Source organism: Lithobates pipiens, unplaced genomic scaffold, assembly GCF_037356315.1.
Source record: "Lithobates pipiens isolate NorthernLeopardFrog02 unplaced genomic scaffold, aLitPip1_a1.2 Scaffold_18, whole genome shotgun sequence".
NCBI classification, from domain to species: domain Eukaryota; kingdom Metazoa; phylum Chordata; class Amphibia; order Anura; family Ranidae; genus Lithobates; species Lithobates pipiens.
In genome coordinates, this window is record NW_027507758.1 from 159491215 (window position 1) to 159508573 (window position 17359).

At 41.4% G+C, this 17359-nt stretch overlaps 1 protein-coding gene across 1 annotated transcript in view; it reads left to right on the plus strand.

Annotated features, from left to right (window-relative positions):
* WDR27 (WD repeat domain 27) overlaps positions 1 to 17359 on the plus strand; it is a 577860-nt gene that overhangs the window by 286866 nt on the left and 273635 nt on the right. Inside the window, exons 21-22 of the mRNA XM_077486311.1 lie at positions 12280 to 12401; positions 15557 to 15654. Coding sequence (XP_077342437.1) covers positions 12280 to 12401; positions 15557 to 15654 — 220 coding nt within the window. The remainder of the gene's footprint in view (positions 1 to 12279; positions 12402 to 15556; positions 15655 to 17359) is intronic.

The window sequence follows — 17359 nt, forward strand, 5'->3', positions numbered from 1 at the left end:
CCCATGTGTGAAGTAACTTAATGCCTTGTTCCACAGAAGTGATTGTATGGTAGGTGTCGTTCTTCTGTATCAGTAGTTTAGATGGTTGTTTCCAACGGTATTCAATTTTATGATTACGCAGAGCTTTTGTAATCGTGGAAAGTTGTCTTCTCATATCTAGAGTATGTTTAGACAAGTCAGCATAAATCTGGATTGTATTATATGGTTGTGGAAGTTGTCCTAGATGTCGCACTTTATATAGGATTTGTTCTTTAACATGGTAGAAGTGTACTCTAAGTAGTACATCACGTGGTATCTGTGGAGGGAGAAATTACGGTTTCGGAATCCGATGGATACGATCAATTGTGAGCTCTAAGGCTGGTATAGCTGGCAGCAAGTTGGAGAATAAGTCAGTGGCATATTTTTTAAGATCAGACTGCTGTATATTTTCAGGGATACCCCTGATTTTGAGATTGTTCTTCCTTGAGCGGTCTTCTAAATCTGCGATTTTAAATTTAAGCCACTCTTTTTCAGCTTTATTTTCTTCATGAGCATCTATTAAGTCATTAATAGTATTGGTCATGTCTCCCATAGAGTTCTCAATAGTGTGTACTCTTTCCCCTAAGGAGTTCACTGCTTTGGAGAATTGATTTGTGAGTTGTAAAATATCCGTATGAAGCGAAGTATGTAAAGTTAATAGCATTTCTTTTAATTGGGTGTCCAGAATAGGCTGGTTATTAGTGAGGAATGCGGCTATAGGCGAAGCTATAGGAGTTATGACTGTGTTATCTTGACTAATATGAGGTATTTTATGGCTTACCTCCTGGCCTGTGAAATCCAGTTTGATACGAGTTTTAGCCGGGCTGCGACATGTAGGGCTGATGTAATCTTCCTCATGAGATTCCAGATGTGTTTTGTGAGGTGATTCTTCTAGAGCAGCATCAGGCATGTCAGTGTAGTGCGCTCTCCCTGAGGAGGCCGTTGCTGGTACAGCAGCTGTGAGAGGATCTGTGCCATCTTTTTTTCTCCCTCCCGCTGACTGAGAGGAGAATGTCGTTAGTTTTTTCATTTTCCGTTCGTCTTTCTGCTTTTTTGACATCACCTTCGGATTCAGGAACTCTTCCGTCGTCTGTTCGTATCTTTTTTACCGATATTCGCTGTGAATTGTCGCTAATATGCCCGTTCGTGTCATGGAGCTCTCTCACAGAGCTTCCATTCAGCTCGTGCGCTGGCCACGCCCCCTTTTTTCTTGTAAAATTAAAAGGTATCTTTACCTCACTCTGCCTCTTTATTGGTCAGTGAGACTTGCTATAAAACCAGTATGGAGGCAGAGGGGTGGGGTCAAGTGAAGGAAAATGGTACATTTGCTTATAGCTACCAAGATGTCTGTCAATATATACAAAATTGCCTGGCCATTTAAATATCTTTTTTTTATCACCATAGTCTTATAGTATGTGTTTGGAATTTTTCTATATACTCATTACAAAGTATAATGGCACATGGTAATTTATAGCAAACTTGTAGCTTCTAAAGTTAACTTATACTCACTGATTGTTAAGCAATGTGTACAATATTTCTGGAATGGAAGCATAAAGGGTATTTTATGGCTTAATTGCTTATTCTAAATACTGTACAGTACTACCGTATGAAAAGAAGTAGAAGTACAACATTCTCCCTTCAGACATATTTATGACAGGACATAAAATGGACCATTTCAATTTATCTATTAAATTTATGGAATATGCAAGCATCAAAATATCTTGCTATGCTGTCATTTTTACCTTGTATTAATTGCCTTTTAATCAGCCATACATTTAATTTGTTATTATGAGTTATTTAAGCCACTTAATACCCAATCTTCAGATATACAATGTTATAATGTGGTTTAATAACAATATACTTAGAGCTAGTATTTCGGGAGTTTGTTACCTGCTTATTATGTTCCTTGTTTTTTTTGTTACTTACTGTAAAATACCAGCTAGAGCAGTGGAGTGAACTGGAGAACAACAGACCTCAAAAATAGATTTGTGACATTTTAGCAATAAGTGAAGCACCTAATATTCGCTGGTTATAGCTGCAACTTGACTCATACATTATGTGACTATATCTAGTAGTTTTATGTGTTTTTAATATAATTTAAGGTTCTCATTAACCACTTCAATACAGGGCACTGTGCAGACCAATTTTCAGCTTTCAGTGCTCTCACACTTTGAATGACAATTACTCAGTCATGCTACACTGTACCCAAACAAAAATGTTATCATTTTTTTTCGCACAAATAGAGCTTTCTTTTAGTGGTATTTAATCACCACTGGGTTTGTCATCTTTTTGTGATTATAAGCGAAAAAATTGTGAAAATTGATTCTATTATAAGATTTTGCCAATCAGTAATTGTTCATAAATTTGGGCCAAAATTTATATTGCTACATATACTTGGTAAAAAAAATAAAAATAAGTGTATATTATTTGGTCTGTGTGAAAGTTATAGAGTCTACAAGCTATGGTACCAATCATTGAAAATTGATCACACCTGATGTACTGACAGCCTATCTAATTTTTTTTTCACAAGGCACATAGAGTGACTGACCAATAAATATGTGTAGCAGCACTTAAAATAGTATTAAATTCAAAAGCAAGCATTTATTACATTACAGCTTACCAATTCTTATGCCTTGTACACACGGTCGGAGAATCTGTCGGAATGCGTCTTATCGGACCGTGTCGTCAGATAATCCGAATGTGTGTGGTATGCATCGGACTGATTCCGTCCGAATCTCCATCCGACCCAATTTTCCAACATGTTGGAAATATTTCCCGACCAACTGGGCCGGTCGGACCTAATCCGATCATGTGTAGAGCATTTTGATCGGACCAAGTGGCACGCATGCTCACATTCAAATTCCGACACGGAAGCGCTCGTTCAGGTAAAACTACTGCTTGTAAGTGATATAGCACATTCGTCACGCTGCAATGTTAAAAATTTATTCATCAAGCGCATTCTCTTGATCTTTAACAATGCGGCAAGAACGAACTTCTTTTGATGCTCATAGTCACACACACTTCTCCCGAACGGATTTCATTACTCTTTTTTAACTATTTCAGCAATACAATTTTAGTTTGTGTCACATCTACACAATGTTTGATTTTTTTCTGGATGTTTTTTTTTGGGGGGGTCCCTAAAAATCTCTTTTAAAGACACTTTGCTCATTTCTCCTTATTTTTTATGATTTTTTTTTTGGGTGTAAACTTACAACAACAACATTATTGTATTTTTTATATTTTCTTTTTTAATCTACAGGAGGTTGTTTAGTGTTGGTACCCCTTGTTCTTTAGTTCACTTTGTATTTTGGAAATGTACCTGCCTGCTCACAAATAAACTGTACTTTTTGAAGGAAAACACATTACACAAGTATTTCATCAAACCCAAAAAAAAATTATTTTGTTTGCTCGAAAATAAAACTAGGAACGCAGCACTGGAGAAACTTCTTAACTTTGGTGCAGCCTTTGGCCCCCAGGGCAGACATGACTAAATGAGATATTAAAAAATTGGTGGCCTGAGGAGTACATATCTCAGGGAGAGAAGTCTGCTCCCGAAATCCTAGAGAGCAGGAAATTCAGATGCCATTTCTGTCCCCAGGATGGGGATCTTCAAGAGGCTGCATCTTCTGGCACACCAGACTCAACCCAGGCCATCACTCTCTGGTCTTCCTTTGTGACTTCCCACCAGGCATCCTTCCAGGCTGTGGCTGGGCTCCTGTAGCTGGGGCAGGAGAAGGAGGGCGTTGGTGGACCTCCTGGCTGCAACTTGCCACAGCCTCCCCCCGACTGAGGTCTTCCTGTGTATGAAAAGGGGACATAGTTTTAGTTTTTTGATCATCAATCACAACATTTTGTGCTCCTGGCTTTTGCTAATTGAATGTTACCAAATAGAACAGACTATCATTGTGACACCAGCATTTTTATTCTTTCCCGTCCCAATCATTTTTGGTCACTACTGTCTATTGAGATGTAAACCACTTGGAGAAATCTCAACTTACTGATCAATAAGAACATCTAGTTAACATCATTAAATGTAACACAAGAAATATGTTCAACAATGCAATACCTGTCTCAAGCTGGGCCCCACCACATGGTGCTGCCTGGAAGGCCCAGGTTGGACATCAGAAGCCTCAGCTGGGGGTGAAGGATGCCTTGGAGGAAGGCTGGAGAGTGGTGGCCTGAGTGGTGGCCTGGGTACCCCTTGGTCTACTAGAAAATGCAGCCTGTCAAAGTGCACCATCCTGGGGTAATAAACAGCATCTGGATCTCCTGCTCTCAAGGACTCCAGGTGCTTCTTTCTCTCCCTGAAATATGTAAGCTTCATGGCCACAATTTTGCGATTCAGATAGGTCATGTCTGCCGTGGGGACCCTAATCTGCACCAAAGCAAGCAGTTTCTCCAGTGCTGCATTCCTCTTTGATCTGTCATTATAAAACTTGTTGTGGAACTGCCACAGGCAGGGCATCTCCATGTAGAGCTCGAGGAATAGCCCCATAAAGTTGGCATTGTTGAATGGGTCCATTTTGTCTGCAAGACACAACACAAGACAAACCCTCAAATACTAATAATGCAATTAAAATCCCTCCTAATCTTGTCCCAACATCGGCCTAGATACAAGCAGTCTAGTCTAGTGAAGCACCAAGTTAAAAATGTTACCTTCGTTTCCACGTTCGCCGCGTCCGTGACTCACAGATCGTACGGACGATACACATGTGTGGCGTTTTATATACAGTGCGCATGCGTGAAACTCCGCCCGCCCCTGACGTTCTTTCCAGACTATTCCCCGCTCCTTCGCTTCCCGCGCAATGCGGAGAGCACATGGCGGAGAGAACGCAGGTGCGCACTAATAGTTCCACTAACGAGAAAGAGGGTGAGGAAAGCCCGGAGCCTGAAACCTCCCGATCCAGGAAGACAAGATTTAAGGCCTCAAATATGTCTTTTGGAGAAATGTTGGAGATGGTTGACATATTGAACAGGACCGACTATGATGGGAAGTATGGACCTTACCCACACCCAAATATCAGAAAGGCCAAGATCATGAATAAAGTTGTGAAGAGTCTTCTGAAGAATTTTGGGGTACGCCGATCCAAGGATCAACTGAGAAAATGCTGGTCAGACCTGAAACTGAGGGAGCACGAGCAGTACCTAAAGATCAAGCGTGTCCTTAAAAAAAGGAAGTAGTTGTCATGTGTTCATATGATTATTCTTGCTTGCATACATGCTCCATGTGCTTTGATTTCATGTTGTGCATTTTAAAATGGCCACTTTCAAGGTCATGGTTTTGTTCGTTCGTATGAGACATCGTTCTGCAGGGAAGTATTCCAGCTTAACAAAGTGGCCCCAATAATGTTCTCACCTTGTAATTCGACCCAAAAACACAATTGTACAACACTTCCAAGCAATGTTTCAGATTCCTATTTCTGCCCTCTGTGTGATAATTAATCTTTGTTTACATTCTCATAGGGGAGAGAAGACTCGGCAAGTATGAGGACACCGGGGACCATGAGGACACCAGGGACCACACCCCTCCCAAAGAAGGGCAACTTCCAAAAGAAGAAACAGAGGAGCAGGAGCAGGAGGAGGAGGAGGAAGAATCGAGGAGATCGTGGAGGTTGGACAAATTGTCACCACAACAGGTGAGTGTCGGAGAACACAGCCCTCCAGTAAGCTCATCAATGTATATCACCATATTTGGATTACATGGTGTGTTTTTTTTTTTTCTAGGTGATATGGAGGAAGATTCCCATTTTACCAGTGAAAGTGCCCAGATCTTGATCGGGGAGATAATGGGGTGAAATAGGGATTTGGAAATTGTACAACAAAACATCAATGATGTTAAAAATAAAATGAAGAACACCATTGATGTTTTGGGGAGAGTGTGAAAAATAAAAAACTAGATAGGGTTTTATTTTTGCTTTTTAACATAAAAATGTTGTATTTTGCAGAATTAAAAATTTGGAAGATGCACAGAGTGTGTAAACATGCGCTATCTCCCATCATGGGGGATCAATAAACATGTTTTGTGGAAAGTGTCTGAGATGAAGGGGTTGAAGCCCCAAAGCATGTACATTGATCCCCCATGATGGGAGTTAGCACATGTTGACACACTGTGTGCATCTTCCAAATTTGGATTTTTCAGGGGTCACACCCCATGTGATGAAGGCAATATCAGCCCAGTTTGTACATACTCATGTCTGATATTGTCTTCACTTTTCCAAGTTGAACTTTGTAAGTTTCTGTGTTCTGTATTTTACGGTTTGATACATGCCTGTTTACACAAAAAAACAAGTAAAAAATAAATATGATTAAACTCGGTTTTGGATACCCAAAATATCTTGGTTTGTTGTAAAAACCTTTAATAAACGCACATATGAATGTGCTTGTATTAAAAAGTTGAATTCTCAACAATGTGTGGCTTCCTTTTTCATTGGGCTTAAAATGTATTTGTAGTGAAATTTGAGTTTGTGCTGAGAAGGAGTAATAAAGGCAACTCCACTTTGCACTCCAAGTGCAGTTTCATGTGTACTTTTGCAGTGCACTTGTAGTGCATAGTGGATGTGCCTTTAGTAAAAAGCACCCATAGTGATGTGTAAATTTGGACAATCATGCCATTTTCCTGCCATGGTGCTGAAAATGAGCATGATTTTAATCAGTAATGCACTACACATTAGTTAACAAAAAGAAGGTGTGTGTGTAGCAGACCCACAACATAATAAGATTATCTGAAGAAGAGACTGTCCCCTCATCTCGCTCTGAACTTGGGTTTGCACTGTTGGTGAAAAAAGGCACAACTTTAATAAAAATGGCAAAGTGGGAGGCCACAGTCTGCCATTCCTGTGGCGTTGAAGCACACTGTGTAGTGACACAAGAAAAAAAACTAGTCATTTGACAAATCAACATTGCATGCAGATTAGACACCCACATTTTTTGGCAAAATTAGTATAACATTTTTTGAAATGAGTATTTAAAGCCTAAAGTATAAGGTCCCCTTATGAGAGTCATAACCCCCCCATCCCCCCCCATCTGATGGGCCCTTGCTAAAAAATGAGGGGGGGATGTTTAGGACAGGTAATGCTCTCCACTTGATTGAGAGCTGAATGCCTAAATAATGTGTGATACTTTGTGAAGCCCCTCCTTCAGAAGTGTCATAATAACAAAATGGAAGAACATTTTAACATTCTGCTATTGCATAGCAAGAAAATTAATCTGTTTAAAAAAAAAAATAGCATTTGAAAGTATTGAGGCAGGCCCTTACACTACATGCTTTGGTGAATTTGTCCATAAATGTGACCATGATAAAGGTATTTAGAGTGTGTATTGGGTTGGGTCAAGCCATCAGATAGAAGATTGCTATCAGCTGAGGTAGCAGTTGGGGAGAGGAGGGGTTCCTAATGAGTTTGGCACAACTCCAAAAAAACAAAAAAAGGTCACTTTGCATGAATTGAAGCACACACATCACATTTGTAGAGATTTTAGGGGGTGTTTAGTGTAAACAATACTATGGAGCTGCCAAAAGACATTGTTAAGTGACTAGACTATAGTTTTAGGGGCCAAGAAGAGCATGGTGGGGAAGTTAGTGAGGCAAATCTGCATGAGGACAAAGGGGCAGAGCATGTGAATTAGAGCATATTGCAATGATGGTAATTAGGGAATGAGGAAAGAAATGCAAGACATTAGCAATTATGAAATACATAGAATGTGATGTTTAAGGCTAAAACTTAGCATAATATAGTCCTTCTGCAGGAGCTGAATGATGGCAGAACAGGTCTCTGGAATAATGATCCCCAGAGCCTGGGGGGAGATGCCTGTAGAGAACTTGAGGTCCTGAAGGCTTCTCCCTGTTGCCAAGCAGCGCAACGTGGCAATGAGCCTCTGCTCCGGAGTGATGGCTTGCCGCATGCAGGTATCCTGCCTGGTGATATAAGGGGTGAGCAAAGCCAGCAGACAGTGAAAAAACGGGGTCCGTCATCCTGAGAATAATCCAGAAATGATCAGGATTATTCTCGCGGATCTCACGGAGCAAAGGCATGTGGGAGAACTGGTGACGCTGGCGCAACCAATTCTTGGTCCCCTCCCTGTTCATGGACTGGGCTTGTGTCAAAGTCAAAGTAAGAACCCCTGCACAGCACAAACTGTACAATGAGTACGTAGACGAAACATGTTTGGAAAATGGTCGGCTGGTCAGAACGGACACCAGAAAGCACCGATAAACAGCAAGGCCTGAAAGGACGACCTGAATAGCAGAAGCAAGCTGACAATAAAAAATGCCTTTCAAAGCGTACTATACCAAGATATAGTCCACAATGAGAAGCAAATACTTAATGACTGCACGCACTGATTATCAGATATGCAAAGACAAGCACAAACTGAAGAGCTGTAGCGATCTGAATCACTAATCTGAAAAGCACGAATCGTCTCTCACCAAACTTCTACTAAAAAACGAGATCAGCAGAGGGAGCCCAAAGGGTGCCGGACGTGGTGCTGAACTTCCCTTTTCTAGTCCCGCCGTACACGGCTTACGTCACCGCGTTCTTGGCAACCGCTAAATCAGACAACTTGGCCCGACCGTGTGTATGCAACAGTTTCGGACACAATCCGTCGGACTAAATCCGACGGGCAAAATCCGACGGATTTGGTTGACAAAATCTCCGACCGTGTGTACGTGGGCTTAGATGTGATTGCTCTATCAGTTTTGTTTTAGTCTTCTAGTCTCACCTGGTGATTCAGCAAGTAAGTATGTTGTTTTTCAAAAGAACAAGCTCTCCTGCAGATGTATCAATTGTGGGGATGACATAAACCATTTAGCACTGACAAGGGTGCTCACAATGCTCAGCTTTTATTTATTTATGTAAAACCTTTATCCCAAAAGAAGAAAAACTGTTTGCTGTAACTGTTAAAAAAGTATGAGCTGGAGTTTGGCTTAAATTTGTTGGAGTGTAGTGTAGGAGGAGGAGCAGAGAGCACCGGCAGGGGACCCCAGAAGAGGAGGCAAGAGACCATTCTGTGCAATACCATTGCACAGAGCAGGTAAGTATAACATCTTTATTTAAGGAAAAATATGTTGGCTTTATAACCTTTTTATCTACTAATACATCTAGCTCTCCCCTCATCCCAGACTGCAAATGCCACTGTCTAAATGTGCCCCCTATGCTCCTTCAACCAGAGTGGGGCCACTCACAGAGGTGCAAACAGAGGGTAAAAGCCTGAAAGATAAAACAAATGCAGACACCACATCTAATGATTGATAAGCTGCAGTATATTACATTTTTGATTTTGGGTTTAACTTCATTTTAATTGTAAATGCATCTGGGCTTACACTTTTCTCTAAGCTCCCCTGCAAAGTCTCACAAATACTTGTTAATCCAGTGAGGGAAGTATCTTTCTGTGATGGGGTAGTGTGTCAGTACAGTTCGCTGTCCTAGTAATTGTCGCCCAGGGTTCTCAAATAGGCAGGTTGAGGTGCTCCAGGAGTATTTAATGTGGAGGAATCTGTTTTATCAGTTTCCTCCAAAGTTTGTAAAATCCACTTGGGGACCTGGAGCCCGGAGATTCCATAGCGTTATGGGTGGGATGGAATCTCCAATCCTGGGACCGGATTTTTGGAACAGCCAGGAGTCTGGCTGGTTGATTGAGCAGGTGGGTCCTGGGCTTATAGCAAAGTTAGGATTAGGGTTCTGGGCTCCACCCAGAGAGACAGGAGGTCTCCAGGAGTCCAAAGAGTGCAGGTGTGCACTAGAGAAAGCTAGAGACCCAAGTCTGAGGATCAGAGCAGTGAGGGGCTGTGGTCTAGATAGACGCTGTGTGTGTTAAATCTGTGCGCATCTGAGACAAATGAGAGCCTGGAGTGGAAGGCCTGAGCAGCAAGGAAGCTGAAAAGAGGTACAGTAGTTGTGCGGGAACCCTGTTATAAGGCCAAGAGGGCTGAATTGTAAAGCCTAGGTGGCAGTGCTGATGAAGAGAGCCAGGTGGCTTGGCATTTTTCATGTATTGTTTTTTTGGCAGAAGAACCCCTTTGTGGGCAACCAAGTGCATGTATGAACTTTGTGTTGTTCCTTTTTAATAAAAGTGGGCTACCATGCCCTTAAACGAAAGTTCCTGTTCACTGTGAACTTACTGAAAAGACATCTGCCACTGAGTTAACCATCCCCCAATGTTACAGGTAGGAACAGTGCTGCACTGCTCCTAAATTTAGACCGGTGTTGCTTGTGCTTGCTTGGCTTATGCATTGCATAGTAACTGGATTTTGGACTTGTCTAGACCAGTGTTTCTCAACCTTTTTTCAGTTAAGGCACCCTTTAACCGCTTCAGATCCTCGCTATAGCTGAATGACGGCTACAGCATGGACCTACTTTGCCAGGGCGGGCACGGTGCGCTCTGGGATCAGCGAGTCTATGAGTCATGCTGGATCACAGATCGGAGTAAGGGGTCGATCCCAACCCCTTACCACGTGATCAGCTGTCAGCCAACGACAGCTGATCATGTAAAGGAAACGGAACCGGTAATTGGCTATTTTTTCTCCGGCGGCTGTCAGAGGGACATTAGTGCCGATCAAGGAGAGCAGCTGTCAGCTCATCTGTGCCACCTGCCAGTGCCGCCTACCAGTGCCCACTAGTGACACCCATCAGTTCCCACAGTGCCACCCATCAGTGTCCACAGTGCCACCTATCAGTGCCCACAGTGCCACCTATCAATGTCACCAATCAGTGCCTCATCAACAGTGCTGCCCATCAGTGTCACCTACCAGTGCCATCTATCAGTGGTACCTATAAGTAACACCTTCAGTGCCCATCAGTGCCACCCATCAGAGCTCCAACAGGGCCATCTTATCAGTGGCCATCAGTGCCGCCTCATTTGTGCCCATCAGTACCACCTTCTCTGTCCCCATCAGTGCCGCCTTATCTGTGCCTATCAGTGCTGCCTTATATGTGCCTATCAGTGCAGCCTGTCAGTGCCCACCAGTGCAGCCTATCAGTGCCCATCAGTGCCGCCTCATCAGCGCATATCAATGAAGGAGAAAAATTACCTGTTTGCAAAATTTTATAACAAACTATGAAACATGATTTTGTTTTTTCAAAATTTTCAGTCTTTTTTTGTTTGTTTAGCAAAAAATAAACAAGGATGCTAGTGCCTGGCCTATGCAGTGCCCAAGGTTCAATAGCTGCACTATAAAAACCTATATCTTTGTGTAACAAAAAGGCAGGCTTGATCCACTCGCTGCTTTGTTAAAAATTTTTGGGTAATTTGTGGCAAATTGTAGGTATTTTGCCAAGGCAACCATGAAGAACACAGAAGGCACCAAGGGGTGCCATGGCACCCTGGTTAGAAAAGGCTGATGTAGGCCATCATATTGGAGTCTGTATATGTACTTAAAAATGTATACTATAAACATGTTTCTTTTTGTTTTGTATGTGTTTGTTTAGTAAAAGAGAAGAGTCAAATTTCAGGCTTTCTCTGCTTACACATGGAACATTCATCAGCAGAGACTAGAAGCCCCTCCCCCAGTGTGTCTCTGTACACAGAAAAGACATGTAAAAGTCACATTACCGCTAAATGGCAGTATTGGGAAAGGCATCCAGAGAGTGTTTTTTTTTCTTTAAATAACTGCACAGGCATGATGCAAATACATTATTATACAGGATTTATATAGCACCAACAGTTTGTGCAGTGATTTAGAACATGAGGGCAGACAGTACAGTTACAATACAATTAAAAACAGGAGGAATCAGAGGGCCCTGCTCATTAGAGCTTACAATCTAAAAGGGAGGGTCAAGTAATACAAAAGGTAATAGATGTGGGGGAGGAGCTGATGGAGAAAATTGAAGTACGGTTGTTAGGTGAAGGCATGATAAGCTTCTCTGAAGAGGGGTTTTCAAGGATTGTCCAAAGGCAAACAGAGTAGGAGATAATTAGACACATTGGGGTAGGGAGTTCCATAGGATGGGAGAGACTCAGGAAAAGTCTTGGAGGTGAGTATGAGAGGAGGTACAAGGGTGCTAGAGAGCAGGAGGTCTTGGGAGGAATGAAGAGAAAAATTATGTTGGTGTTTTGAGACCAGGTTAGTGATGTAGCTGGGAGCAAAGTTTTGGGTGGCTTTGTAAGTTAGTATTTTGAACTTAATTCATTGGGTGAGCAGGAGCCAATGGAGGGATTATACATAATTATAAAATACATAATTAAAATGTATAATGTGAACTATAGTGTCTGTGTTTAGTATCCCTTTAATCACAAAAGCGAAATAATCCTGAACATTTGGTTCATTAGATATTTTACTTGCAGCAGGAACTAATCGTGCTGTAGAGGTTTTTGATGTGAATGTGGGTCGCAAAGTTGCAACAATTCCAGATGTCCATCCAAGAGCAGCCCATCAGATCTGCCAAAATAAGGTAAATACATTTTTTTTTTTTAGAAAGACCAATATCTCACAATATATTGAGAGAAATAAGTAGGATGAACAGTATCTGAAAATGCTAGTTGCCTAGGCCAGTGTTTCTCAACTCCAGTCCTCAAGGCGCCCCAACAGGTCATGTTTTCAGGATTTCCCTCAGATGAAAGGGCTGTGGTAATTACTAAGGCAATGAAACTGATCAAATCACCTGTGCAAAATAATGGAGAGCCTGGAAACATGACCTGTCGGGGCGCCTTGAGGACTGGAGTTGAGAAACACTGGCCTAGGCTGTTATACTGATTTACAGTATAAGTTTCAGTATTTATGAATATTCAAATAGGCTTAAATTGTATGTACATGTGTACAATAGTATATATGTACACCCTAATAATAAACTTGTTTTAATTGTTCCCTTGTGGTCTGTTAAATGTGGCCCGAGCCATCACGGAAGCCCAGCGGTGATAGCAACCACCGGGCACTCGCATCAGCTCTGTGGGCGAGCCCGGGGGGCGCGCACGCATCAAGCAGCGCGCACGTGCCCCCTAGTGCCCGTCTATGTTACCGACGTAACATGACGGCGATTCGCGCAGCCGAGCCATGTTGCTGCAGTACAACCGCTGGTTGGCAAGCGGTTAATGAAATATTATATATAAAAAGAACATTATGCCTATGTCTGTTTGGAGTTCAAATTTGTATTGGATTTTTGTGTTTTCAACAGTTCTTAGAATATGTAAGCATATTTTTAAGTAAAATGTGATCTGGTAAAATACTTAGTGTGTTGAGATGCTCATGTATCGCTTACAACACGTGTTCAGTCATTCAGCTACTGGTGTTCCATTCTTTTGCTCAGTCAGCTGAGTGATTTTGGCCTAGGTAAGCACTGGATTCTGTCAAAGCTGTGGACACATGGAATCTCTTGGGGCTGAAGTGGAGGCATACAGCCTGCTGTGGTTTTGAAAGAAACGTCAAGCTTGTGTTTCTTAGTCAAAAAAATATTAATGGAACATATAAATCACTTTGTTAAAGTGGATTCCATTAGAGTTTATTATGAGTATATTCTAACCTAAATGTGCTCTTTACTGCACATTGTATGTTTGTTTGGAAGCTTTTACAACAGATACAAAGAGATTAACAAAGACTAACCCATGTGAAAAAGTGTTCAATAGTCTAAAATGAATATATTTCTATGCAAACAGATTCAAATGATTAAACCTAGTGTAAGTAGATTGTAAATGGGGTGTACAGGAAAATATAAATTCAGAATAGAGATTTAGAAGAAATGTGGCACAAAAAAGTTTTTGGACGTAAAGGAAAAGGGAAAGGAGAAGCAGCAGTCCTTTTCTCCTTTCAGCACATTGTTAACACATGAGCACTGCGTCACAGATGACTTACTCCCCATGCTGCTTCTGCCACCCCCAATCTAAGCTCTATTGTACAAGGTTTAAAAAGGGCCAATGTCAAATTAAAGTGTGTCTAAAACATCAAAACAAATGTTGTAGCTTACCAAAATATAAGTATGCACCTGAGCATTTTTTCATGTGTAAGCTGTTTTAATTTCTTTAAAAAAATGTTTAGGGGCCAGACCCCAGCAATCCATACAGGAGTGTGGCAACACCACCTTCCTGTATGCCCTTGATAGAGCAGCAGTGTTGTCCCTATGCTCTGCACCAAAACGTATGTTGATGCAACAAGCACAAACATTCTACAGGATCCTTCCTTTATTGATGTGTTGTCACCTTGGCTGCCAACTACTGTTCTGAGGTTCATCAGCTGGGAGAAAAAACAGGAAAGAAGCAGTTGGGTGTGCACTGCATCAGGGCACTTATTGTTCCGAAGGGAGGCTAGGCAGTTTCATGTAGGGGCACACACTTTGCAAGGAGTTCAAAGGGGCACCAGTAGGCACTTATCCGCCATTCTACTTCAGTTCTACTCCATGTGTTCTACATTACAATGTGCACTGCCCAAGCTTCCTGTTGTGGTTATCTGTGAATAAACTTAAATCCTAACTACAGGAATACTATGTATTTAAATACAGTAGTTTGTTTCAACCTTTTCTTGTAGGAATAGATAGATGTACCTGCTGTCAGTGCTATATAAACTCTATGTAGCATCAGCTAAGTACAGTATAAAGAGCTGTGTTCAGGCAGTGGTAGAAGGACTTCCCATCCCACTCCCCAAAAAACAAGTTGGGCTAAGTGCTGCTCAGCCATTCGCAGGAAGTCTTCTATTTTTATAAATTAATACAAGACTTCTTGTGATTGGGTTATGTAGAGATCATCTACCCATCTATCCACCTCAGCCAATCAGAAGAAACCTTGTATTGATTCATAAAATACAAAACTTCTGATGAATGGCTGAGTAGCAATTAAACCAACAGGATTTTGTTTTAATAAAGGGACAGAAGCCTCCATCCTGCTGCTGGAACACAGTGTTGTATACTGTACGTAGCTGATGCAACATACATTTTGTACAATGCTGACAGCCACTGCATTGATTAGTAAAAAAAAAAATAGTTTGTTTGGGCCAGCTTGGCTCAAATAAACTATTTAAAGTGGAAGTAAACTCCCCTATCGTTTTCATCCACAGAAGCTGCAATCTTTGCCTCTTTTTAATCTTCAGCTGCCACGGTGCTGCACATGTGATCCGTTATGACAACAGCCATTGGGTGGTTTGACAGTTTGGTTGAGAGCACAGCCAATGTGCAGTTAGCATTCCCGGCATGCAGTTTTTTTAAACTGTTTAAATCAATGGGTTTACTTCCACTTTAAAGTGATAGGGTTCCTGGAGTTAGGCTTTAAAGTGAGCTGTTATGAGAGAAACATGGAGAATACCATCACGGTCCCTCCCTTCTTCAAGTGCTGGTTGCTCCACAGTCACGCTTCCCCACAAGCTTTATTATGTTGAGGCACTGATTGCAACAAGTTTGCAAATAAAGAATTATTTTTCTTTTTTCATCTGCACATTACATACAGGTCATTGAATAGCCCAGCAACTTTCATTTTCAAGTCAGCAGTGGCAGTCTCTTAATGTTTCTATAACTTTCCATTATCTGGTGATGAATCCTATATCAACAAAATAAAATGTGTTATGTTAGCTTTATTGTATTGTTTTGCATATTTGTAATTTGTTTGCTTTTATTCTTTCTTAACTTAGGGTTCTGTGTTTAGTGCCCAGCCTACTGAAGCCTATAATCTCTTTGCGACCATTGCCATTGGTGATAGCCTAAAGTTATGGGACATTAGGACTTTACGGTAAGAAGGAATTGGGGAAAAAAATGTAATTCATACTTTGCTGTTCTATATTTATATGTACAATATGTGTGAAGAAGGAAGAAATGAGTTAAGTTGAAAGGACAAGACAAAATGCCTTGCTTTCCCCTCATTGTCGGAAGGGGGTTAAGGTAACACAGTACTACCCTGGCAATCAAAGGAGAACACAGTGCTGTAAAGAGCTAGGAGGGTGCTGCTCACCCCAAGTAGATACAAATAGAACTAGTTCCCCCACAAACGGGGTTTTTAGGCAGCAAGAGACAGTAATAGAAGCCAATAGAAGTAGTATAAAAGGTATTTTAATATTGATTGGTAAAAACAAACATGAGCTTCACCTGAACACTTGAATAACAGACAAAATCATGTATATAAAGTACATATAATGTCACATGGAAGTAAAATAACAGACACAGCTATGTTACACTGTATGGGTAGATAACAGTGAGAGCATAAAACTAACGCGTTTCAACCCCAAAGGGGGTCTTCTTCAGAGATGCTGGTCTGTTGAAAGAAAAACAAGATTACACTGAATAAATGAATCCGGTGTTATACATGTTAGGGATACCCAGTATTAATTTAAAATGGTTTACCCAATAATGTACTTCCAGGTAGGTAAGGTGGATTATAGTGCTTCGGATAAGATTCCCCCATAGGGCAATGTCTCTATTTCCTTTACGCATCTTGAGTAGTACCTGGTCCGTGTGTGTTTCCAAGATGCCAGAGGGAAGAGGAGGCAGCGTCACAAACCCACTGGCGTGACTCGCGGGAGGTCACACTGTTACCTTGCCCCCCAGAAGAGGAAACTCCGGGGGGGGTAGGTGCGAGTAAGGGTACACCGAAGATATGGCGAGTCACACCTGCAGCGAGATCCCAACAACAGGAAAAAAATTAATTAATTAAAAGCGAGGATTATTTAATATTGGAAACATGGAGTGCTTATGTGATATGAGGTTAATGATATCATATCCTCATTATGTATGCCAAAGGTTGTATACATGTATATATATATATATATATATATATATATATATATATATATATATGTGCACCCCCAATTGTCCAAATATCCATATAGCATGCTTTCTAAGGCCAGGACAGAGAAAGAAAAAAGAGAGAGGGGGAGGGGGGGCCATGCCTGGGAGTCCAAGGAGCCTGGGAGAAAGGGGAACGAAGGAAAAGATAGCCAGAAATGAGTGAATGTGTAAATGTGTGCTGCTGTGTGAGCCATGACACACAAGAGAAGGGGGATGGGGAAAAGAGGAAAGGGGAAAATGAAAAGGTGATGAGAAGTGGACTGGTGAAAACGGTGTGAGTGTGCACTCAGGCAGAGAAAGAAAGAATGCGCAAAGGAATAGTGAAAGAGTGAAGGAAAATATATAAGAATCATGCAACAAAAAAACACCGCATGTGAAGGTGTGCAAAAACAAGATGCGCTAAAATGGGTGACAGTAGTAGGGGGCATAGTCAATAAGAGTGTCAAGTGCATGATGATATATACATACAAAAAAAGTGTGTATGTGTAGTGTGTGAGAAAATACCAAACAGGTATATTAGCCTCATTAGAACAGCCAGGCAAGTGGTGAGATTATTACCTGGATTGTAAGACCTAATGGGAGACTGTTCCAGAAGGTAAAGATGAGGGACGGCGATTTAGGCGTTAATCCACAAAGGGTAACTGGCGCAGTCC